General features: G+C 33.5%; 1 protein-coding gene across 1 annotated transcript in view; it reads right to left on the reverse strand.

Moving 5' to 3' along the window:
• The window catches only part of side-IV (sidestep IV transmembrane protein), a 440483-nt gene that overhangs the window by 149428 nt on the left and 264549 nt on the right, over nt 1-26506 (reverse strand). Inside the window, exon 4 of the mRNA XM_075292078.1 lies at nt 25826-26034. Coding sequence (XP_075148193.1) covers nt 25826-26034 — 209 coding nt within the window. The remainder of the gene's footprint in view (nt 1-25825; nt 26035-26506) is intronic.

Here is a 26506-nt window from a genome sequence, read left to right on the forward strand (position 1 = left end):
GTATACATTATTTTTTTAATTGAATCAATTTTTTACAAACTTGTTTTTATTGTATTCGACCTGTATTTGATTTTTCCAATTAATGAATTGTTGATTGAAACGAGCTCGAGGTCTGTATTTTTTAATTTACTTTTTTATTCAATATTTCGTCTTTTCATTGAAAGACTTTATCGGGAAAATTATTGAAAACAACAAAAATATTACACCCACTATTGAGTAGAACCAGGGATCCGGAGCGGAGCAAGCCCTTTTTTTGCCGGAGCGGAGCGAAAAAAATGGACCGCTCCGGATCCCTGAGTAGAACCTAACGACACAGCGTCTGTTTTCATGTATGACAACAGACGCTGTGTATGACAACAGACGCTGTGTCGTTAGGTTCTACTCAATAGTGGGTGTAATATTTTTGTTATTTTCAATAATTTTCCCGATGAAGTCTTTCAATGAAAAGACGAAATATTGAATAAAAAAATAAATTAAAAAATACAGACCTCGAGCTCATTTCAATCAACAATTCATTAATTGGAAAAATAATTTTTTTTAATTGATAGTATCATTTCTGTGATTGAAGACATTTCAATTAAAACTTAACTGGATCATTTGATTTCGTGATTGACCACAAAAAATATTTTTTTTTGCGTAGTGGTATAATAACTTTGATCTGCCAAATAATGTGCCTACAAGAAATATTGATTTTAGACCCCATAACATATAGAACGATCGACTCAGAATCACCTCCTGAGTCGATCTGGCCCTTGGTGTCCGCCCGTTCATCCGTCTGTCCACGTATTTGTTTGTGCAAATTTTTGAAAATATTTGATGACAAACGTTCCAGACAAGCGTTACAATGCATTAAAAATCTTTAAAAAAATTAAAAATTATTCATTTGCCAAAATATGACAAAAATTCTTAATTCACATCCAAAACACTGAATTCACCTCACACCTTAAGAAGTGATGCCAATTCAGTGCAGCGGCTGTTGAAATGGTGGACATCAGTCCTATGACAAGCCCATGTTAAATTCATCGCTTCTGCGTCAATTTGGCACCACTTCCGGATCCAAAAGAATATTTTCTCTACTTTTTTGTCGACGCTTTTTTATTGGGTTACTATGGAAATTTTATTTCAATGCAATCTGATTTGTATGCCAAATCTAACAGGTCCAGGTGTTGAAATGAAGATCCTAACATATAGAAATTGTTACTTCTCGTTCCAATCAACAAACATATAGACAGACGGATAGATAGACGCGACAGATCAATTCTACTCTTATACGTACATATATTATGTATAATAATATAAATCCATGACTTTTGGGAATACGCCTTCATCGTTCTAGGCAAAATAGGCATTATCGTTCAATAATCTGTAATACAGTATTGATCCTGAGTATAAAGAGGTCACCTCTTATGATATCCTTACCATCATCCATATAGCCTTCCTCTACTCTAATAAATATAGTCATACATTTTTATTTCCATGATTCATGCAAAAATATTGGATCACATATCCGATTTTTAATCCAAGCTATATTACTCTCCTACTAAGCATTGATAAGGGTTTTTGCATAACTGAACTATTAGATGCCTTATGTGAAATAATTCGCCAATGGCAATACCATTATTCTAAATTCATGTATGAATATTTGTGACCTATAAAAGTTTTATGTATGTGGTCATAACCTTTTATTTGGTCAAGTTATATGCAATGGTCAAAAACTTTTTGCTATTCCCCAAAGAGGAGGAAAAACAAAACATTTTTGTGCATTCATTGCAATATGGTATCGCCTATTAGTCTGGTTTGGTTGGGTTGGTATTTTTTTTTGCCCAGACAAATTGCACCCAGAATCCAGAGTATGTTATTAATGTGCTTTTGAACAGAAGCAAGCAAAAAGGCTAGCTTACTAGCTAAAGTTTCTTGTTGCCCTGTTTGGTCTAGGATATAAGTCACAATGCAGAAGGCTGACTTCGTATAGTGGAAAATGAAATGAAAAAGGAATAACAACAAACCCTTGAATTAAGACCTAAGAATAAAGTTAAGTAGTGTTCGGCTTAACCTAAACACCTGATAGTTGAAAGAAGATTTCTAAGATATTTAAGAAGTTTTTCTTCATAAACCGTCACAAATATATCAACGGGATTTCTTAGCAGTTTAGTGTTCATAAAGATGACAGACCATAATAGCACAATTTTTGAACATATTCAAAAATTTAGAAAATCTTGGAATTCACCAAGTAACCTAAAAGGTTATTGCTTTTGAGGAAGTAATTTTTACCTACACTGAAAAAAAAAACAGTGAACCCACCAGGAAAAAAACTTTTGGTTAATTTTAGAAAATTTAGATTATTTCTAGAAAGTTTTAACTAAACAATATTACAAACGCGGGCATCACGGCGATATCAAAAAAAAAAAAAAAACAAGTATATATGGCCGTAAGTTCGGCCAGGCCGAATCTTATGTACCCTCCACTATGGATAGTGTAGAAACTTCTACGTAAGACTGTCATCCACAATCGAATTACTTGGGTTGTGGTATCTTAAATCGTTTTCTAAATTGTGAGTTAGTCCATACGTGGTATTTATTAGACAAAAAAGGTATGTGTAGGTAAGTCTACAAATAATTACGAATCGATATGGACTATTGCACGATACGTAGGGAGCCAGAATTGAAATATGGGGGTCGCTTATATGGGGGCTATATACAATTATAAACTTTATCTGAGGGCTATAGATAAATATAGACCGATATGGACCAAGTTAGGCATGGTTTTTAAAGGCCATATACTAGCACAATGTACCAAATTTCAACTGACTCGGATGAAATTTGCTCCTCCAAGAGGCTCCAAAACCAAATCTCGGGATCGGTTTATATGGGGGCTATATATGATTATGGACTGATATGGACCACTTTTGGCATAGTTGTTAAATATCATATACTACCACCACGTACCAAATTTCAACCAGATCGGATGAATTTTGCTTCTCCAAAAGGCACCGGAGGTCAAAATTGGGGATCGGTTTATATGGGGGTTATATATAATTAAGGACTGATATGAACCAATTCCTGCATGGTTGTTGGATACCATATGCTAACATCACGTACCAAATTTCAACCGAATCGAATGAATTTTGCTCTTCCAAGTGGCTCCGGAGGTCAAATCTGGGGATCGGTTTATATGGGGGCTATATATAATTATGGACCGATGTGGACCAATTTTCGCATGGTCATTAGAGACCATATACTTACACCATATACCAAATTTCAGGTGGATCGGATGAAATTTTCTTCTTTTAGAGGCCTCACAAGCTAAATCGAGGGATCGGTTTATATGGGGGCTATACATAATTATTGACCGATGTGGACCATTTTTTGCATGGTTGTTAAGGACCATATACTAACACTATATACCAAATTTCAGCCGGATCGGATAAAATTTGCTTCACTTAGAGGCTCCGCAAGCCAAATCGGGGGATCGGTTTATATGGGGGCTATACATAATTATTGACCGATGTGGACCAATTTTTGCATAGTTGTTAGAGACCATATATTAACACCATGTACCAAATATCAGCCGGATCGGTTGAAATTTTCTTCTCTTAGAGGCTCCGTAAGCCAAATCTGAGGATCGGTTTATATGGGGATGTATATATTCATGGACCGATGTGGACCAATTTTTCCATGGTTGTTAAAGACCATATACTGACACCACGTACCAAATTTCAGCCGGATCGGATGAAATTTGCTTCTCTTAGAGGCTCCGCAAGCCAAATCGGGGGATCGGTTTATATGGAGGCTATATATAATTATGGACCGGTACCGACCAATTTTGGCATGGGAGTTTGAGGCCATATATTAACACTACGTACCAAATTTCAACTGAATCAGATAAATTTTGGTCTTCCAAGAGGCTGCGGAGGTCAAATCTGGTGATCGGTTGGACCGATGTGGACCAATTTTTGCATGGTTATTAGAGACCATATACTAACACCATGTGCCAAGTTTCAGCCGGATCGGATGAAATTTGCTTCTCTTAGAGGCCTCGCAAGCCAAATCGGGGGATCGGTTTATATGGGGGCTATATGTCATTATGGACCGATGTGGACCAATTTTTGCATGGTTGTTAGAGACCATATGCTAACACCATGTACCAAATTTCAGCCGGATCGGATAAAATTTCCTTCACTTAGAGGGCCTGCAAGCAAAATTTGGGGGTCCGTTTATATGGGGGCTATACGTAAAAGTGGACCGATATGGCCCATTTGCAATATCATTGGACCTAAATCATATCATCGATCGATAGATCGTTTCGTTCGGAAGTTAGAGTGATTTCAACAGACGGACGGACGGACATGCTCAGATCGACTGAGAATTTCACCACGACCCAGAATATATATACTTTATGGGGTCTTAGAGCAATATTTCGATGTGTTACAAATGGAATGACAAAGTTAATATACCCCCATCCCATGGTGGAGGGTATAAAATTAAGTAAATATTTTTTGACAAATTCAAGAAAATTTATTAGACATAACTAATTTTTTTCACTTGTTATAGAAAATTTTGCAGTTTGAAGGAAAAATTGGAGTTCAAAATTGCTAGAATGGCGTTAGTGACATACGAAGTTCATGATGGACGCATTTGTAGTATAAGTTACAAATTTAAAGAAATAAATAGTACCCTGTTCCACAGTGTGGCACAGGGTATAATGAACTATTTTGTGAGAAATACGAATTTAGTAAATCTTTATGCTTAATTTGTGTATAATTTGTCACCGTTTTTTGGTTAACTTAACTAATGTACGCAAAAAGTTATTTAAGCAAAGGAAATTATTTAAGCAAACATAATAATTCCATAAACTAAAATAAAGTTAAATTGGCTTTAGTGAAATTTTTTTGAGTGTACCAACAAATTTTTTTTTGCAATAAAAAGAAGTTAAATTTAGCGTTAGTTTAACTACGGAATTTCTTTCGGTGCATCGATCACAAAATCGTTGTGAATGTATACCGAAAATATTTTGCACACATTCTTTGGCTTTCTCTACAAAAATTCCTTAATTTCTGACAGAAAAAGACCACACTCATAACTCCATAAAACCAATTCTATACTAAATTAAGTCATTAATTATAATGTGTGCTATTGTGAAATGTCAAATATGCCGTGGTCTTAATATTTGTACTATGCTCACACCTCAAGCATTTCAAATCAAAAACCTAAATCTTGAATTGGTAGCAGCCATGCAATGCGAATTATTCCACAAAAAAAACTCCCTTAGTGCACTTCATTGCATTCTGTCCTCACAGTGCTGGGAAGGAGGAGGGAACCAAATTGTTGCGGAAAATAAACTAAACACATAAAATCCATAGAAATTCACCAAGTAATGCGACAACATTCATCACAAAGACTAACTATGGCAAAGCCCCCGTGCCCCAGTCCCACCAAACGAAACACATAACAAACGAACTTCCCAATAGCTAACAAAACTTACGAAATACTTTAGACTTTTGAAAGAATGTTTGATGGTCGGTTGTTTGGTTGGTTAGTTGCTGGTAGGTTGCTTACTCGAATTGCTTGTGGCATCTAAGTTGACTGGCAGTGCTGTAATGTTGCCTCAACGGGGACAACTCAATCGAATCCCAGTCACACAAAACCCCAAAGCCGCCATCAATTTCTATGGCCAAAATTCAAGGAACCAGATGAGAGAGAGAAAAAACATTTACACAATTTAGGTTAAAGTAACGACCTGATGGATTACGGTACGTGCTTTAAAATCAACTTGAAACGTGAACCTTTATTTCATATCCTTCTGGCCATGTCATGACCATTCGGTGATTGCCATATTTTGGATGGATTTGCAAAGAGATTCACGTTTATATTTCTGGCTTCCGTCTTTTATTGCAATTAAGGGATATACGGTGTGGTATGCATTAGTGAGCAAATGCCAAATTTCACAAAATTCTGTCATTTTTTTTTTGCTTAATCAAGGAAAATAAATCTTATTTTGTATGTTGCCAAGGATTTTTCGCTTTTACAAAATTAAATTTAATTATTTGAAAATTAAATAATAAAAATAAATAAATTTATTTATTTATTCCATATTCGTAAAATTTAATTTAAACTATAAACCTACTATTACCACATAAATTCCTTCGATAAACTGTCTGTAAATTATTATGAATATAGACATACGTATATAATACAATTTATCGCTGATGGCCTTAGTGTTCAATACTTCTTTCTCTTTTTATCATACATTTAATGTATGATAAAGTAAACAATAAATAAATAATAAAAATAATTTTTTGTTAACGTTTTTAAGATTATTACCAGACTGACCCTTTCCAATTATGTAGATTAGAGTTTTCTAATGGTCTCTTGCAAAACTTCTTGAAGTTTTTTTCACTTACTCCTTTTTGAATTCCATTATATTTTCATAATCCACCCCTTTGACCCTTTTCTATGCAAACAATTAATTTAATACCATCAAAAAAAAAATTATTTATTCATGTCTAGCATATGTCCACAATTTTCAGATTGCATGTTAAAAATGATGGAAGCAATCTTAATAGGACCATATTTAATAAAACTGTTGTTGGTATTGGTAGTCTAAGTAGTCAATGTATTTGCATATTTTGTCTGGGACCTTATAAGCATTAAACATTATTTAAGAAAATATAAACAAAAATCTTTTATGGAAAATGTTTGTAATATAATTACTCAGTCGACTGTGAACAGAGGAGGTCACTCAACCAATAATTATGGCGAATGAAAAAAAACTGAAAGACCGTTTCTAATAACAGGCTGTGTAATAAGTCTAAGGCATGTGAAATTGAAAATGCTAATAAAAGTCCAAAATTATTCATTGAGGTTTATTCTTAAAATGCAAAGGCAAACCATATTAAAGATGGTAAATTATTAAGAATTAATAAGATAATTAGGTGTTATTTGAAGACATTAAGTTAAAATTAACTATTTTTTTTTTATGAAATTCTAAAAATATTTAGAAGATTTAGACTTTCACTTGGTTCGGTTAGGTTAGGTTATGTGGCAGCCCGATGTATCAGGCTCACTTAGACTATTCAGTTCATTGTGATACCACAGTGGTGAACTTCTCTCTTATCACTGAGTGCTGCCCGATTCCATGTTAAGCTCAATGACAAGGGACCTCCTTTTTATAGCCGAATCCGAACGGCGTTCCACATTGCAGTGAAACCACTTAGAGAAGCTGTGAAACCCTCAGAAATGTCACCAGCATTACTGAGGTGGGATAATCCACCGCTGAAAAACTTTTTGGTGTTCGGTCGTAGAAGGAATCGAACCCACGACCTTGTGTATGCAAGGCGGGCATGCTAACCATTGCACGGTGCAACTTTTTTTTATGAAATACTAAAAATATTTAAAAAAATTTAGACTTTCACTTAAGGATTTTTATAATGATTCTAAGCCAAACAGGCGGTTTCTTTCAAATCAATAAACAAGATTTCGAACATTTGGTTTAGTATACAGATTTCATTTATCATACTCTTCACTTTCAGTTCAATTAATAAAACTCTTCGCCAAGTTTTTAATAGTTGCCAATGAAAGGATATTTTAAACCCCATTTAACCAAAAACATTAAATTGTGAGAAATTTCAAAAACGTTAAATTAAATATGTACAAGTATGTAATCGAGTCGAATTTTATGTACTCACAAAAAAAAATTTTTCTGATTCAATCACCAAATTAATTGATCCAATTAATTTTTTAATTGAAATGTCTTCAATCGGTTTCTTTAAAATCAATAAACAAGATTTCGAACATTTGGTTTAGTATACAGATTTCATTTATCATACTCTTCACTTTCAGTTCAATTAATAAAACTCTTCGCCAAGTTTTTAATAGTTGCCAATGAAAGGATATTTTAAACCCCATTTAACCAAAAACATTAAATTGTGAGAAATTACAAAAACGTTAAATTAAATATGTACAAGTATGTAATCGAGTCGAATTTTATGTACACACAAAAAAAAATTTTCTGATTCAATCACCAAATTAATTGATCCAATTAATTTTTTAATTGAAATGTCTTCAATCACGAAAATGATAGTATCAATCACAGTTTTAATTGGGCATAGAAAAAATTCTTGACTTTTTAATTGGAAATATTTTGGTAATATTTTTTTCTGTGTACCCTCCACCATAGATCTTAAGCACGGTTGCCACTCGTGCTTACCAAAAAACTACAAAAAAAATCTTATTTTGCAAAAATTTATTGCTATAGAAAATTTTGTAAAAATTTTATTTCTATAGAAAATGTTGTCAAAATTTTATTTCTATAGAAAATGTTGTCGAAATTTTATTTCTATGGAAAAGTTTGCCAAGATTTTATTTCTATAAAAAAAATTTCGTCAAAATTTTATTTCTATAGAAAATTTTGCAAAATTTTATTTCTGTAGAAAATTTTGCAAAAGTTTATTTCTATAAAAAATTTGGTCAAAACATTTTATTTCTATAGACAATTTTCCAAAATTGTATTTCTATAGAAAATTTTGCCAAAATTTTATTTCTATGGAAAATTTTGCCAAAATCTTATTTCTATAGAAAATTTTGTCAAAATTTATTTCTATAAAAAATTTTGCAAACATTTTATTTCTATAGAGAACTTTCTCAAAATTTTATTTCTGTAGAAAATTTTTTAAACATTTTATTTCTATAGAAAATGTTGTCAAAACTTTATTTCTATAGAAAATTTTGTCAAAACTTTATTTTTATAGAAAATTTTAAATTTTATTATAATAAAAAATTTTGTCAACAGTTTATTTCTATAGAAAATGTTGTCAAATTTTATTTCTATAAAAAATTTTAAATTTTATTATTACAGAAAATTTTGTCAAAATTTTATTTTTATAGAAAATTTTGCCAATATTTTATTTCGATAGAGAATTTTGTCAAAATTTTATTTATGTTGAAAATTTTGTCAGAAGTTTATTTCTATAGAAAATTTTGTCAAAATTTACTTCTATAGAAAATTTTGTAAACATTTTATTTCTAAAGGGAAATTTTTTCAAAATTTTATTCCTGTAGAAAATTTTATAAACATTTTATTTCTATAGAAAATTTTGTAAACATTTTATTTCTATAGAAAATTCTGTCAAAATTTTATTTCTATAGAAAATTTTGTCAAAATTTTATTTCTATACAAAATTTTGCCAAAATTTTAATCCTATACAAAATGTTGCCAAAATTGTATTTCTATACAAAATGTTGCCAAAATTTTATTTCTGTATGAATTTTATTTCTATAAAAAATTTTAAATTTTATTATTACTGAAAATTTTGTCAAAATTTTATTTTTATAGAAAATTTTGCCAAGATTTTATTTCGATAGAAAATTTTGTAAAAATTTTATTTCTATAGAGAATTTTGTCAAAAATTTATTTCTATTGAAAATTTTGTCAGAAGTTTATTTCTATAGAAAATTTTTTCAAAATTTATTTCTATAGAAAATTTTGTAAACATTTTATTTCTATAGGGAAATTTTTTCAAAATTTTATTTCTGTAGAAAATTTTGTAAACATTTTATTTCTATAGAAAATTTTGTAAACATTTTATTTCTATAGAAAATTCTGTCAAAATTTTATTTCTATAGAAAATTTTGTCAAAATTTTATATCTATACAAAATTTTGTCAAAATTTTAATCCTATACAAAATGTTGCCAAAATTTTATTTCTATACAAAATGTTGCCAAAATTTTATTTCTATAGACAATTTTGTCTAAATTGTATTTCTATTGAAAATTTTGTCAAAATTTTATTTTTATGGAAAATTTTGTCAAAATTTTATTTCTATATTTCTACATATAATTTTGTCAAAATTTATTTCTGTAGAAAATTTTGTCAAAAGTTTATTTCTCCTCTTTGCGAAATCTACCAAAACATAAAGAATTCTACCAATCTACAAAACAGTCAAAAATCTACCTGTTTTGATGGAATTGTATGGAGAATTTTTCATCTGCCAACCATCAACATGTATTCGTTAAAGTATATAGCACGACTATACAGTTATATGCTATTTCATCATAAATAAAAGGACTCAATCAGGCAAGTCCGTGGCACTTATCCTTTCGAAAGCATTCGTTACGGTCAACCATGACAGACTATTCGAGGACATCGATAAAACATCCTTACCGGCAGGAACCGAGTTTCCCAAGGTGGGGTGATATCTCCGGCACTGTTCAACCTTTACCATTTCATCTATTTCACCCCCCTTCCTACACGGCATCGAGATTGTATCATATGCGGACGATTGTATAGTTATGGCATCCGTATTCATTGTTGATGGCATCTGGGATCGATTAAGCGTCACACTTCTGATCTTACCAGTTATTTCACCGCTAGAAATTTGAGTATATCCACTACCAAATCCTCAACCACACTATTTACTATGGCAGAAGTACGTAAGCAGTTGAATGTCGATGACGGAATAATTCGACAACCTTTTTAAATCGTTTGTCTATGTCACTGAAATTTGTAATAAGCTCTTCGGTAGAAAAAGGGTCCTTTAAGACAATTTGCCGGTCAGTGGTAAACTTTACAACTTCATTGTGGAGACAAAGATGCTTCCAGTGCGTGGATACAATTATATGTTGACAAAGAATCACCTGGGGTTGTTAACACAGTAATCATCCAAGTCACCATCTGTAGGAGGATACTGTAGCTAAGCGGCGAGGAGTTACAAGGATAATCCTATTCTCAAAGTCCGACCACCGCCCATAGCAATATAGGAATTGATACCAGTATTTCGATGTGTTACAAACGGCATGACAAAGCTGGTGTACTTCCAATCCTAAGTTATGGGAGAAGAAATTCGCAATATTTTATTTTTGTTTTATACGAAAGGAAAGAATATCACTCGAGCCGACAATGGAATTTTTAAAGATTACGATTGTGGTGTACTGTTGCTTGGTATAGCTCAACAGTGGTTCGCACGCTTTCATTCAGGATATTTCCATGTTAAAGTCGTACCTCGCTCCGATCAGATGTTATGTTGAAGATGTTCATATGGCCCTGACATATGACATCACCAAGGATCTAGGTTAAGTTAGGTTAGGTTAGGTATAGTGGCCGATATTTTAGGCTCACTTAGACTATTCAGTCCATTGTGTTAACAAAGTGGTGGACTTCTCTCTTATCACTGAATGCTGCCCGATTCTATGTTAAGCTCAATGACAAGGGACCTCCTTTTTATACCCGAGTCCGAACGGCGTTCCATATTGCACTGAAACCACATAGAGAAGCTTTGAAACGCTCAGAAATGTCACCAGCATTACTGAGGTGGTATAATCCACCGCTGAAAATCTTTATGGTGTTTGGTGGAAATTGGGTTTGAATCCACGACCATTGCACCACGGTGGCTCCCAAGGAACTAAACATTCGTCATTAAACTGTTTTGAGCCGTTTGAAGAGGTTTGGGAACAATAAGAAGTCCTGTGAGAAACCAGTCACAGATATTCGCCTAGAAACCACAAAAATTATGCACTGATGGAATAATTTCTCTAGCGGAAAAAATGGCAAAAGGTGGTCGATCAATTTTTTAATCAACCTCACAAAAAATATAAACAATTTGTTGAAGCAGAAATACAAAAAAAGCTAATCAACACTTACTAAATTTACAGGGTTCCCATAACTTGGCCTAGACTTGCATGTATTAATGCAATAATAAATACTTCTTCCATTTGCACGATTTGACACCCACAAAATTTTGGAATATTTATAATACAATGTGTCTCATCTTAGCTCTTGGTTAGTTCAACTTCAACTCTCATTTTGTTTCAAAGGAATATCTTATGTATAATATCTTTTAATGGCATTGTCTTAAAGATTTAAAGCTTGTGCTTGAAGATTATTACTCTAACATTAAAACCAAGAGAATTTGAGTGTTTTTTCAAATAAACTTAAAACGACTCAAATATTCTCCATATGTATATATAAACGATGCTCAATTTTTTCGAATTGCTTGCAAAACTCCACGTAATAAAAATAAATCCTTTTGAAGCATAAAGTTGATGCATAAAATATTCGTACACGAGTATGTATGTGATGTGATGTTATTATAAAATCCACTTTGCTGTTTTTCCATATAAAAAAAAAATAAATAAATATAAATATTCACATATCACCGTTTTAAGTGTCGCTTGTCAGCAACAGAAGTAACAACAACATCAGAGTCCCATCAACGTCGTCATCGTCATCATCAGCACTTGCCAGCCACCCAGGCAACAATCATATATGTGTGATGTGTTGCATATGATATCAAGGGGAGGCAGAAAAAATATGACACTATGGGGAAATTGAAAAGCAGCATATTTATATCATATATGAAGCAAAAAAGTCATTGCAGTTCTAAAGGAATTACAATTAAATTGAAATTTATAATTCAATTTTTATCGATAACGACTTCGGATTATCTAGAACTAACCTAAGAAAAAATTGGAAATATATTTTTATAATCTTAGTGGATGGAATCTCGGAAAAAAATTCACAAAATCCATAAATAGTGAGTTATATTCCAAAATGAAAGATCACTTCGTAGAACAAACTGTTATTTTTGGATGGATAGAAAACCAGATTTTTTGCGGAAAAAATTAGAAATGTTGAAATCGAAATCAAGTGGATAATGTACGAGAATGGATTATTTGCGATAAGCCTTTTACATATTCAAACTCTAAAAATAACATTTTACTTTGGGGCTTTAGGTTAGGTATAGTGGCAGCACATTTGTGGCTTTCCAGCCAAATATAAAGCAATCACACTATCATGCTTGAATTCCAACACGAAATGCTTTTGTAAACAATAAAATGAGATGTCACTAGAAAAAATCTACCAACTATTAAACGATCTGATATGTCTTCAGCCACCCTGTATTCTATCTATATCTTGGTCTGGCTATCCGCCCTCTTTCTTCTTACATCCTCCTACAATCAAAAAGTTTTATTGATTAACAAGTATATACGGCCGCAAGTTCGGCCAGGCCGAATCTTATGTACCCTCCACCATGGTTTGCGTAGAAACTTCTACTAAAGACTGTCATCCACAATCGAATTACTTGCGGTTGCGGTAACACTTGCCAATGGCAAGGTATCTTAAAAAATCCTTAACACCGTCTTTTAAATTGTAAGTTAGTCCATACGGGGGATATATTAAACAAAAAAAAAGCCGATTAAAGTCGTATATAATTCAGTTCGACAAAATTTTCTATAGAAATAAAATTTTGACATAATTTTCTATAGAAATAAAATTTTGACAAAATTTTCTATAAAAATAAAATTTTAACAAAATTTTCTACAGAAATAAAATTGTGACAACATTTTCTACAGAAATAAAATTTTGACAAAATTATCTATAGAAATAAAATTTTGATAAAATTTTCTATATAAATAAAATTTTGATAAAATTTTCTATAGAAATACAATTTTGACAAAATTTTCTACAGAACTAACATTTTGACAAAACTTTCTATAGTAATAAAATTTTGACAAAACTTTTTTATAGAAATAAAATGTCAACAAAATTTACTATAGAAATAAAATTTTGACAAAATTTTGTATAGAAATAAAATTTTGGTAGATTATTTTTGGCGATATGGACCAATTTTTGTGTGATTGACCACTGGCTATATATAACTATAGACCGATATGGACCATTTTTTGCATGGCTGTTAGCGGCCACATACTAGCGAAATGTACCAAATTTCAACCGAATTGGATGAATTTTGCTGCTCCAAGAGGTTCAGGAGGTCAAATCTGGGGATCGATTTATATGGGGGCCAATTTTTGCATGTCTGTTATAGACCATATACTAACACCACATACCAAATTTCAAGCGGTTCGGTTGAATTTTGCTCCTCCAATAGGCTGTGCATATGGGGGGGTCGGTTTATATGGGGGTTATACGTAAAAGTGGTCCGATATGGCCTATTTGCAATACCATCCGACCTACATCAATAATAACTACTTATGCCAAGTTTCAAGTCAATAGCTTGTTTCGTTCGGAAGTTAGCGTGATTTCAACAGACGGTCGGACATGGCCAAATCGACTCAGAATTTCACCACGACCCAGAATATATATACTTTATGGGGTCTTAGAGCAATATTTCGATGTGTTAAAAACGGAATGACAAAGTTAATATACCCCCCATCCTATGGTGGAGGGTATAAAAATAAATCTCTCAAACGAGTTGCAGCTTTTTTTTTACCACACTAAATTGCTATTTTCCAATTGGAAATTCTTTAAAATCTTGTTCAAATAAAATATCAATATTGCTGTCTGCATTTTTATACCCACCACCATAGGATGGGGGGTATATTAACTTTGTCATTCCGTTTGTAACACATCGAAATATTGCTCTAAGACCCCATAAAGTATATATATTCTGGGTCGTGGTGAAATTCTGAGTCGATCTGAGCATGTCCGTCCGTCCGTCCGTCCGTCCGTCCGTCCGTCCGTCCGTCCGTCCGTCCGTCCGTCTGTTGAAATCACGCTAACTTCCGAACGAAACAAGCTATCGACTTGAAACTTGGCACAAGTAGTTGTTATTGATGTAGGTCGGATGGTATTGCAAATGGGCCATATCGGTCCACTTTTACGTATAGCCCCCATATAAACGGACCCCAAAATTTGGCTTGCGAGGCCTCTAAGAGAAGCAAATTTCATCCGATCCGGCTGAAATTTGGTACATGGTGTTAGTATATGGTCTCTAACAACCATGCAAAAATTGGTCCACATCGGCCCATAATTATATATAGCCCCCATATAAACCGATCCCCCGATTTGGCTTGCGAGGCCCCTAAGAGAAGCAAATTTCATCCGATCCGGCTGAAATTTGGTACATGGTGTTAGTATAAGGTCTCTAACAACCATGCAAAAATTGGTCCACATCGGTCCATAATTATATATAGCCCCCATATAAGCCGATCCCCCGATTTGGCTTGCGAGGCCCCTAAGAGAAGCAAATTTCATCCGATCCGGCTGAAATTTGGTACATGGTGTCAGTATATGGTCTCTAATAACCATGCAAAAATTGGTCCACATCGGTCCATAATTATATATAGCCCCCATATAAACCGATCCCCCGATTTGGCTTGCGAGGCCCCTAAGAGAAGCAAATTTCATCCGATCCGGCTGAAATTTGGTACATGGTGTTAGTATAAGGTCTCTAACAACCATGCAAAAATTGGTCCACATCGGTCCATAATTATATATAGCACCCATATAAACCGATCCCCCGATTTGGCTTGCGAGGCCCCTAAGAGAAGCAAATTTCATCCGATCCGGCTGAAATTTGGTACATGGTGTTAGTATATGGTCTCGAACAACCATGCAAAAATTGGTCCACATCGGTCCATAATTATATATAGCCCCCATATAATCCGATCCCCCGATTTGGCTTGCGAGGCCTCTAAGAAAAGCAAATTTCATCCGATATGGCTGAAATTTTGTACGTGATGTTAGTATATGGTCTCTAACAATCATGCAAAAATTGGTCCACATCGGCTCATAATTATATATAGCCCCCATATAAACCGATCACCAGATTTGACTTCCGGAACCTCTTGGAAGACCAAAATTCAACTGATTCAGTTGAAATTTGGTACGTGGTGTTAATATATGGCTTTAAACTCCCATGCAAAAATTGGTCGATATCGGTCCATAATTATATATAGGCCCCATATAAACCGATCCCCAGATTTGACCTCCAGAGCCCCTTGGAAGAGCAAAATACTTCCCATTCGGTTGAAATTTGGTACGTGAAGTTAGTATATGTTATCCAACAACCATGCAGGAATAAGAAGTTTTAAGATACCACAACCCAAGTAATTCGATTGTGGATGACAGTCTTTCGTAGAAGTTTCTACGCAATCCATGGTGGTGGGTACATAAGATTCGGCCTGGCCGATCTTGCGGCCGTATATACTTGTTTTTTGTTGATTTCTCTTTTTTTCTGCATACTTATTATGTGAAAAAAATTGCTTGATAACTTTATTGCAGTGGAAAATAACAGAAAAAGACTTTACAAAATAGCTTGAATACTGAAAATGCATTCAAATGCATTTTTTGTGGCACCATCAATTTGCAAGAACAAGAAGAGAAAAAAATACTTTTCAGAAAAAAAAACGAAACCAACAAAAATTTTGCTACAACATTGTTTTTATGGTATATTTTGTTGATATGTTCAAGGGTATAAGGGAGCGAAGACCTGGCACATATGTATCCCATAGCTATTTTTCTCGGCAACAATATTTTTTGAATATGCATAAAAGACAACTTTTACCCCAATAGCATATTTACACTTCCACCACAAGAAAGAATTGCAAAGTCCATGTCCTGTATATTTTAGCACACAGTTTCGTGTATTCTTCGTTATACGGAATTCTTATTAAACAATAAAATCCTTCCGTAAATTCAAAGGGCAAAAAAAGCGTTTTAGGCTGACCATATGAACGAAATTCATTGTTCCGGCAAATTTTCATTTAATTATTATTACATATTATTTGAAATGCAAAGATAAATTAGATTTTCGGAATTCAGTATAAATTTGTGATATTAAGAAAAATGTCATGTCCTTCAAAATAATTATTAGTCCACTGAGTCGAATGATTTTGAGTGATTCAGAAGAAATGAGAAAATAACCCTTCTGTCGCTAATACCAACCCTTGTTTTCTCTTACTCTTTAACAAATGCATTTAATAAACTCGAAAAATTTTCTAAAAAATGTTGTAAAGGAAATTATTGCTTTCGAATGAAATTCTACAATATTTTAGATTTAAAATGAGAATAACTTTTTTTGATGAAATTTTCGATTTTATGGGAAAAATGAATTTTTCTTACGCGATTTTGGATGTTTTCAAGATTTCGATGGAATTTGGTGTTTTATGATTTGGTGGTCAGGAATTAAGGTTCTTTTCGCTCTAGGACCTAAAGTTAGGGAGAAATAAGCAAATTTTTTTTCGTATTAATATTACGTTTTTTCAGCATATGTTATCAAGGACAATAGGGTTCGATTTTATAAGCGAGAAACAATGAAAAAATTCTTCATGATTGACCATGGTTAGGTTAGACTAGACTATTCAATCCATTGTGATACCACAGTGGTGAACTTCTCTCTTATCACTGAGTGCTGCCCGATTCCATGTTAAGCTCAATGACAAGGAACCTCCTTTTTATAGCCGAGTCCGAACGGCGTTCCACATTCCAGTGAAACCACTTAGAGAAGCTTTGAAACCCTCAGAAATGTCACCAGCATTACTGAGGTGGGATAATCCACCGCTGAAAAACTTGTGTATGCAAGGCGGGCATGCTAACCATTGCACTACGGTGGCTCCAATGATTGTCCATCATCTCTATCTCTATCCGCTAAAATCATTTTCTCATTTTTTCACTAAAGTGAAAACTAAATCAGTAAAAAACAAGTATATACGGCCGTAAGTTCGGCCAGGCCGAAGCTTTTGTACCCTCCACCATGGATTGCGTAGAAACTTCTACTGAAGACTGTCATCCACAATCGAATTACTTAGATTGCGGTAACACTTGCCGATGGCAAGGTATCTTAAAACTTCCTAACACCGTAATATATACCACATAGTCCATACGTGGTATATATTAAACTAAAAAAGGCAAATTAAATATGGATATAATTATGTTTAAAGTTTCTATAGAAATAAAATTTTGACAACATTTTCCATAGAAGTAAAATTTGGAAAAAAATATCTATGCAAATAAAATTTGGAAACAATTTTCTATAGAAATAAAATTTTGACAAAATTTTCTATAGAAATAACATTTTGACAATGTTTTCTGTAAAAATAAAATTTTGGTAGATTATTTTTGGCTCGAGTGGCAACCATGATTATGCTCCGATATGGACCAATTTTTGTGTGATTGGGGATCGGCTATATATAACTATAGACCGATATGGACCAATTTTGGCATGGTTATTAGCGGCCTTATACTAACACCACGTTGCAAATTTCAACCGGATCGGATGAATTTTGCTCCTCAAAGAGCCTCCGGAGATCAAATCTGGGGAACGGTTTATATGGGGGCTACATACAATTATTGACCGATATGACCCAATTCTTGAGTGTTTGTTGGAGACCACATTCTAACATCAAGTTCCAAATTTCAACCGGATCGGATGAATTTAGCTCCTCCAAGAGGCTCCGGAGGACAAATCTGGGGATCGATTTATATGGGGGCTATATATAATTATGGACCGATATGGACCAATTATTGCATGGTTGTTAGAGACCATATACTAACACCACGTACCAAATTTCAACCGGATCGGATGAATTTTGCTCCTCTAAGAGGCTCCGGAGGTCAAATCTGGGGATCGGCTTATATGGGGGCTATATATAAATATGGACCGATACGGACCACTTTTGGCATGGTTGTTAGAGACAATATACTAACACCACGTACCAAATTTCAGTCGGATCGGATGACTTTTGCTCCTCTAAGAGGCTCCGGAGGTCCAATCTGAGGATCGATTTATATGGGGGCTATATATAATTATGGGCCGATGTGGACCAATTTTTGCATGGTCATTAGAGAACATATACCAACACCATATACAAAATTTCAGCCGGATCGGATGTAATTTGGTTCTCTTAGAGGCTCCAAAAGCCAAATCGGGGAATCGGTTTATATGGGGGCTATATGTAATTATGGACCGATATGGACCAATTTTTGCGTGATTGTTAGAGACCATATACTAACACCATGTACCAAATTTCAGCCGGATCGGATGAAATTTGCTTCTCTTAGACCAATCGCAAGCCAAATTTCGTTGTCCGTTTATATGGGGGCTATACGTAAAAGTGGACCGATATGGCCCATTTGCAATACCATCCGACCTACATCAATAACAACTACTTGTGCCAAGTTTCAAGTCGATAGCTTGTTTCGTTCGGAAGTGATTTCAACAGACGGACGGACGGACGGACGGACATGCTTAGATCGACTCAGAATTTCACCACGACCCAGAATATATATACTTTATGGGGTCATAGAGCAATATTTCGATGTGTTACAAACGGAATGACAAAGTTAATATACCCCCATCCTATGGTGGAGGGTATAAAAATGGCATAAACTTACACACTTTTGTTTCAGAGTTCATTATAACTTGATGGGGAATAGCCCAAAGCAAATTTCCACAAAGTTTGTATTCCTTAAAATTGATTATTAAAGAAAAGTAATCGTGAAAAATTTGACGATTTTAGCGGCTAAACTCGAACGTAATACCCACCTTAACAGTGAAACAGTTCCACGAAGGTCCTCATGAAGTTCCGGTGTTCTAAAACGTTTCCACCGAATGTTACAAATTCATGTAATATAGGTTAGTATAGGTTAGGTAAAGTGGCTGCCCGCTATTTTAGACTCGTCCAGTCCATTGTGATACCAGAAGTGGTGAACTGCTCTTTAAATCAATCAGTAATGTCCGATGGTCGAATCGGAACGGCAATTCACTTTAAGGTTAAACAACTTAGAGAAGTTTTCAAATACTCAGAAATGTCACCAGTAGTAGTGAGAGGGGATAGATAATCTACCCACCCACTGAAAAACTTTAAGTGCTTTGTCGAAACTGAGATTAAACCCATGACCGTTTGTATGCAAGGCCGGCATGCTAACCATTGCACTACGGTGGTTCCAAAAATGCATGTAATATAGATTAAGTCTTATTTTGGATATTGAAGTTCTAGCAACTGAAGAAAAATTACTACACAATGATTAACAAAAAATAACTCCAAGTTAATTGAATTACGTAGAACTTTTCATATTTTCTTGCTCTAAAAACCTTCATGCCATCGGAATAAAAAAAATCTACCCAGAATTTTCAAAACTTTATCCCTAAGCACTCCTAACAATGTTTCATCATATTTCCAACTCATGCAACGTTCATAGGATTTCTTACAAAGCCTCTTAATGAAACGAACTCGCACAGAGTTCGTATGGAGGCAAAATAATTTTTTCATGCTCTTCAAGTGGCCATGGTTTGGTCACTCTGAGTTTTTATTGTCATTGTTTCACTGGTAATATCATTGAACTGGCGTGGGGGCAAGTTATGCCTTCATTGTTTCGCCTTTATTCAAAGGCTATGCTATAGAAGTCCCATTAAAGTGACCGAATTTATTAGTTGAGCTTGGATCGAAGGACCAAAACCTATATGCCTTGTATCCTGTTTCCTATTATTTTCGTTTTTTTGTTTTCTGTTTCGTTTCCATTTCAATTGTTGCTGTGACGCAATGTTAAATTTGCAAACTACATTTGGTGCATACTACACATATGGGCAGAGGGGGCGGGAGAAGTATCCATTTTTTCAGATGTTTTTTTCCTTATGCAATCCTTTGCCATAGAATGAGGGTACATGTACACGCATTGCCATCGAACCTAGCGTCAATGGCAATGTTGGTTACTACTCTTGGATTTATATCCATTGGCTGTGTCCTTACAATGCATATGAGTTTGCCATGGCCATTGGTGGGTGGAGATTGTATATGATGAGGCGTTGGTGTTTGTTTTCATTTGCAATATAGAGACGAGTTGGGGTTTCAACTGTACCGTTGGTCGTCACTGCAATAAAACTTTTGAATTGCTTTGGCAATTCAACGCTTTTCCCATTGAACGATATACAGCCTAAGGTAATTTGAATTGGGTAGATTGTGGGCCAAGTTTTGCAGTCAAATGGAAAACTTGTAAGACCGAAGGGTGCTAAGAATCCCTCGGATACACAAAACGGAAATTTCTTAAACATGGAGCCAATGAGATTTTTTTTTTTCATAACATTAATGAACATTTTTCATTGAGACAATGAAATCATTCATAAATATTAATACACGTTTCTTTAGTTAAACGAAAATTCATAACATTGATGAACTATTTCATTATATTTATGAAATTATTTTGTTGGCTCAGTTTTAACAATCTGACAATTTCAAACTTTTTTATACAGAGTGGACAACTGATACTTTGCCCCTGGAATGCTGCTACACACAAAGAAAATTTCATTAAAACTCAACCAATTTTTCATTGATATAACGAAACATTTTCATTAATACAATGAACATATTCGTTAATCATACGAAACGTGACGTTGATTAACAGAAAATTCGTCATAATAATGGAAAATTTCGTTGTATTAAGGAATTTGTTTCATTGTCTCACTTTTATTATAACGAAACTTTTTCTATTAGTGTAATTTTTGGTAATGTCTTAAAAGATGTTTTCAAAATTGAGTCTGATGCAGAAAAAGAAAATTTCACAAAAACAAATGAGCCAATAAGATTTTTTCATTACACTCACGGGCATTTTTCATTGAGACAATGAAATCGTTCATAAATATTAATACACGTTTCTTTATTTAAATGGAAATTCATAACATTGACGAACTATTTCATTATATTTATGAAATTGTCTCAGATTTAACAGTCTAATAATAGCAAACTTTTGTATACCAAGTGGACAACTGAAACTTTGCCCCTGGTACACTGCTAATTTTTGGTAATGTCTTAAAAGCAGGATTCACAATTCGGTCTAATTTACAAAAAAAAAAAAATATCACAAAAAAAATGGGCCAACACGATTTCTTCATTACCCTTACGGACATTTTTCATTGAAACAATGAAATCGTTCTCATATATTAATACACGTTTCTTTATTTCAATGAAAATTCATAACATTGATGAACTATTTCATTATATTTATGAAATTTTTTTCGTTAGCTCTGTTTAAACAACCTAATAATATCAAACTTTTGTATATCGATTGGACAAATAAAACTTTACCACTTGAATATTATATTACGGATTTAAAATTAGCTCTTAAGATGAGAAATTGAGTGGAAAAATGGGGAACTAAGGTTCCTCGAGATTATGCTTTGGACGATGGAACTTAGGCTCCTGGGCACGACGAATACTTACATGGGATTTACCGGTTTTGTAAGAGGAGAGAGAGAGAGACAAAATAGATTTCGTTGAGATATACTATTTTATTGATGATGTTATCCCGTCGATGGCTGGATGAAGAAAGAGGCCGGAAACTTAGACTAAATTTGACAGATGAATTCAAAGTTTTTTTATGACAGCTTAAAACTCTAATCTATTACATGTTAACGACTAGTCTAAAAAAGGAAATTCATTTTAATTTATGTTTATAATAGAAATTCACCACTGGTACTTTGCTAATATTTGGTAATGTCTTAAAGCTTATTACGAATTTCCTTTCCCTATGGCCCCATCCTAAGGCTGTTCATAGACCTCTACTCTGGCCTACCCAAGAAACATTGCTTGACTAAAATTTGGTTGGGTATTCATGCATAACGTCTCTACGTTTTTATTGTAACTTATTGTTCAATTTTTATTTGGCCTTCTTCCACCCCACCCATTGGCATGGGACCCGCTTTCATTTTTTTCTGAGGTTATTTTATGCTTGTGTTGCAGTTGTTGCTTGTAGTTGCGGGTATTATTACCGCTTTAATCTGTCCTGGTGTTGTCGTAGCCAACGATGTCAGCTGCATTGGCTTGCGTGCTAGAGGTTGACACAATATTTGTTGCCGCACCAATGGGGGCTTGAATCTCACACATATTTGTGTCGATCCTTTTGGCGGTTTTAAAGAAAACGAAATAAAACAAAAAATACAAAAACCTCATCGTATACATGTGAAAACTCGCGGACAAACAAAGAATGCAGAGAAACGGATATACTTTTGAGTCCTTCTTGTTATGCCGTCTTTTATCTCAGTGGAAAATCCTTATTTGTTTGCGTTAATAGCGTCCTCATTTCTATACGACCATATCCACCACCAGTACGCATGTATGTATGTATGTAATTACGAATATTGACAAAGCTCGCTATGTGGGCAGGGGGAATCCCCCAATAATGTAATTGTCAAGGAAGCAGCAATCATCAACCCAATTTTATCTGGAATTGCAATGCAGTCCAAATAAAAGGAAAATCCATATTATGTAGGATTTTCATTATTTGATGGGGTTGGTCTATGGTCCTGAAAGCTTTTGTATTCTTTGAGATGGGGAGAAAACAAAAATTATAAAGCAAAAATATTACAATGGAAAGGAAAATTGGATCAATTAAAAAAAGGAACATAAACTTGGTCGTATTATAAGAAACTATTGTCATTTTATGTCCAATGCATATTTGGATATTGAAAATTGTATTGAGAAAAAGTAAAGAGTGAGTTTGCATTACGCTTCGCAAATAAGTGTATTATTGTTACTCGTCATTATAGCGCTCATATCTTGTGTATTTTTCGTATAAATGACCAGGAAGGTATACATGAAAATTAATTCTTACACAAAAATAATTTGTTCAATACATAAAGAAATTTTCATTAAAACTGAGACAAGGGAACAAGTATGGAAATTCTAAAGTCGGGCAGGACAGACTATATTATACTCTGCTCCACATTGTAGATCTATATTTTCGATACCATCTCTTAAATTTGTTGGGTGTCATATATAAAGTTTAATGTTCCGATATACATATATTTAAATCTGAACCGATTTGGACAAAATTAGATAGACTTGTAACAAAATCTTAAAATCCGATCCGGCTGAAATTTGGTACATGGTGTTAGTATATGATCTCTAACAACCATGCAAAAATTGGTCCATATCGGTCCATAATTACATATAGCCCCCATATAAACCGATCACCCCATTTGGCTTGCGAAGCCTCTAAGAGAAGAAAATTTCATCCGATCCGGCTGAAATTTGGTACATAGTGTTAGTATATGGTCTCTAACAACCATGCAAAAATTGGTCCATATCGGTCCATAATTACATATAGCCCCCATATAAACCGATCACCCGATTTGGCTTGCGGAGCCTCTAAGAGAACCAAATTTCATCCGATCCGGCTGAAATTTGTTACATGGTGTTGGTATATATTCTCTAATGACCAAGCAAAAATTATTCCACATGGGCCCATAATTATATATAGCCCCCATATAAACCGATCCCTAGATTTGACCTCCGGAGCCTCTTGGAGGAGCAAAAGTCATCCAATCCGATTGAAATTTGGTATGTGGTGTTAGAATGTGGTCTCTAACAAACACGCAAGAATTGGTCCATATCGGTCCATAATTGGATATATCCCCCATATAAACCGTTCCCCAAATTTGATCTCCGGAGCCTTTTGGAGGAGCAAAATTCATCCGATCCTGTTGAAATTTGCAACGTGGTGTTATTAGAAGTCCACTTATAACCATGCCATAATTTGTCTATATCGGTCTATAGTTATATATAGCCGATCCCCAATCACATAAAAATTGGTCTATATCGGTTCATAATCATGGTTGCCACTCGAGCCAAAAATAATCTATCAAAATTTTATTTTTATAGAAAACATTGTCAACATTTTATTTCTATAAAAAGTTTTGTCAAAATTTTATTTCTATAGAAAATTTTGTCAAAATTTTATTTCTATTGAAAATTTTGTCAACATTTTATTTCTATGGAAAATTTTTTCCAAATTTTATTTCTATAGAAAATTCTGTCCAAATTTTATTTCTATAGAAAATTTTTTCAAAATTTTATCTCTATAGAAAATTTTTTACTTCTATAGAAAATGTTAACAAAATTTTATTTTGTCAAAATTTTATTTCTATAGAAGCTTTAAACTTAATTATATACGTATTTAATCGGCCTTTTTTAGTTTAATATATACCACGTATGGACTATGTGGTATATATTACGGTGTTAGGAATTTTAAGATACCTTGCCATCGGCAAGTGTTACCGCAACCCAAGTAATTCGATTGTGGATGACAGTCTTCAGTAGAAGTTTCTACGCAATCCATGGTGGAGGGTACATAAGCTTCGGTCTGGCCGAACTTACGGCCGTATATACTTGTTTTTTTTTTTTTTGTAATTTAAGAAAATTTCATATGTTGAAAGAAAAAAATGGATTTTAAAATTGTTAAAATGTCTTTAGCGCTGTACGAAGTTCAAGACAGTTACAATTTTAGTAAAATTTAGTAAAATGAGATACTTATGAACTCAATTTTAGCAAACTTCTGCCATATTAGAAAAATATTAACTATTTAATTTTTTAGTAAAATTGTGCACTATATTTGTATACAACTTTTTTTCTTATTTTTAGTTCAACTCATTAAAGTTAGCAAAAAATTATTCAAATAGGGAACATTTACTCGTATTGTGCTAAATTTAACTAAAATCAACTAATCTTCATGAACTAAAATAAAGTTTAGTTGGCATTAGAGCCCCTTTTTTCTGGGTGTACCTATTTTTAAAATATATTTTTTTTGTCTTTCTTTGAATGAATCGATCAAGCTTTCTACAAAATTTGGTCTTAGCGATGAATTTAACATGAGCTGGTAATAGGGCAGATGTTCACCATATCAACAGCCGTTGCACTCACTTCTTTAAAAATGGTGTGGATCTGATTCAAAAACATTTGTAATAATTTACCAAATAAATAATTTGTATGATTTTTGAGAAATTCAGCACTTTTCTCGACAAAATATTAAAAATATTAAAATATGATAAAAGCAAGTTGTACAAAAGTCTTGAGAAATTGCTGTGTAGTTCAAAAATTATCGTATTTAGGAGGACATTTTTGGAAGTGGTCTTATCTTTGTATCTATAGAACAATTTCGAAATTTTGTACTCAATACTATTATCTGACATGAGTTCTATTTATTCTTTGTCAAAAACATTTTGATATTTAATACATTTTTTGCAGTTTTTCTTCACTGCTGCTGTTGTGATATTGTCACCGTTACCTATCAAGTTAATAATATTTTTCAAGTACTTACCTATCACAGTTAGATTGATTTTTAAATTTCTCGTAGGAGAATTTCTAAAATCCACTCTACACCGATATACGCCTTCATCCTCTAAACGTACGCTATCAATTTTCAATTGTGCTGGATGTGAGGTACTACTAAAGTAAGCCCTCGGTCCAAATGCAGTTGGTGATGACCAGAGACGAGCTTGTCCAAATTGTCTCCCCCGAACATCGAAACTGTAAAAAGTAAGATTTTATTAATAATATATAATTAAAGATACGAGCAAAGATTGGTCATTATCAACTAGTTGAGATGATAATTCTAAACTGCAACAATATCTGACAGAATTTTATCTTTATTTGGGCACAATTTTATATATGGACATAGCCTTTTGATATGCCAGAGAAGTTCAAAATATCTGACTTTCTATGTCACACTTCTCCTGACCTGACCAATATAAAAAAGTAAACCGAAAAATAAGACTGAAATATGTATCCTAAAAGACGGAAGTTAATTATATATATTCCAATGAATTGCAATTTATTTTATAGAGACCAATTACCGATGAGTGTTGACTCATAACAAAACTGCAATTCCATTGCCATATTTTCTACAATAGCTCTCTCAATTTATAATATATTTGTACTCTTTGCAAATCATCTGTTAATTTCTAACAATTTATATTTTAAATCTCTTCAGATAAAATCC

Source organism: Haematobia irritans, chromosome 1 (genome assembly GCF_050003625.1).
Source record: "Haematobia irritans isolate KBUSLIRL chromosome 1, ASM5000362v1, whole genome shotgun sequence".
Taxonomy (NCBI): domain Eukaryota; kingdom Metazoa; phylum Arthropoda; class Insecta; order Diptera; family Muscidae; genus Haematobia; species Haematobia irritans.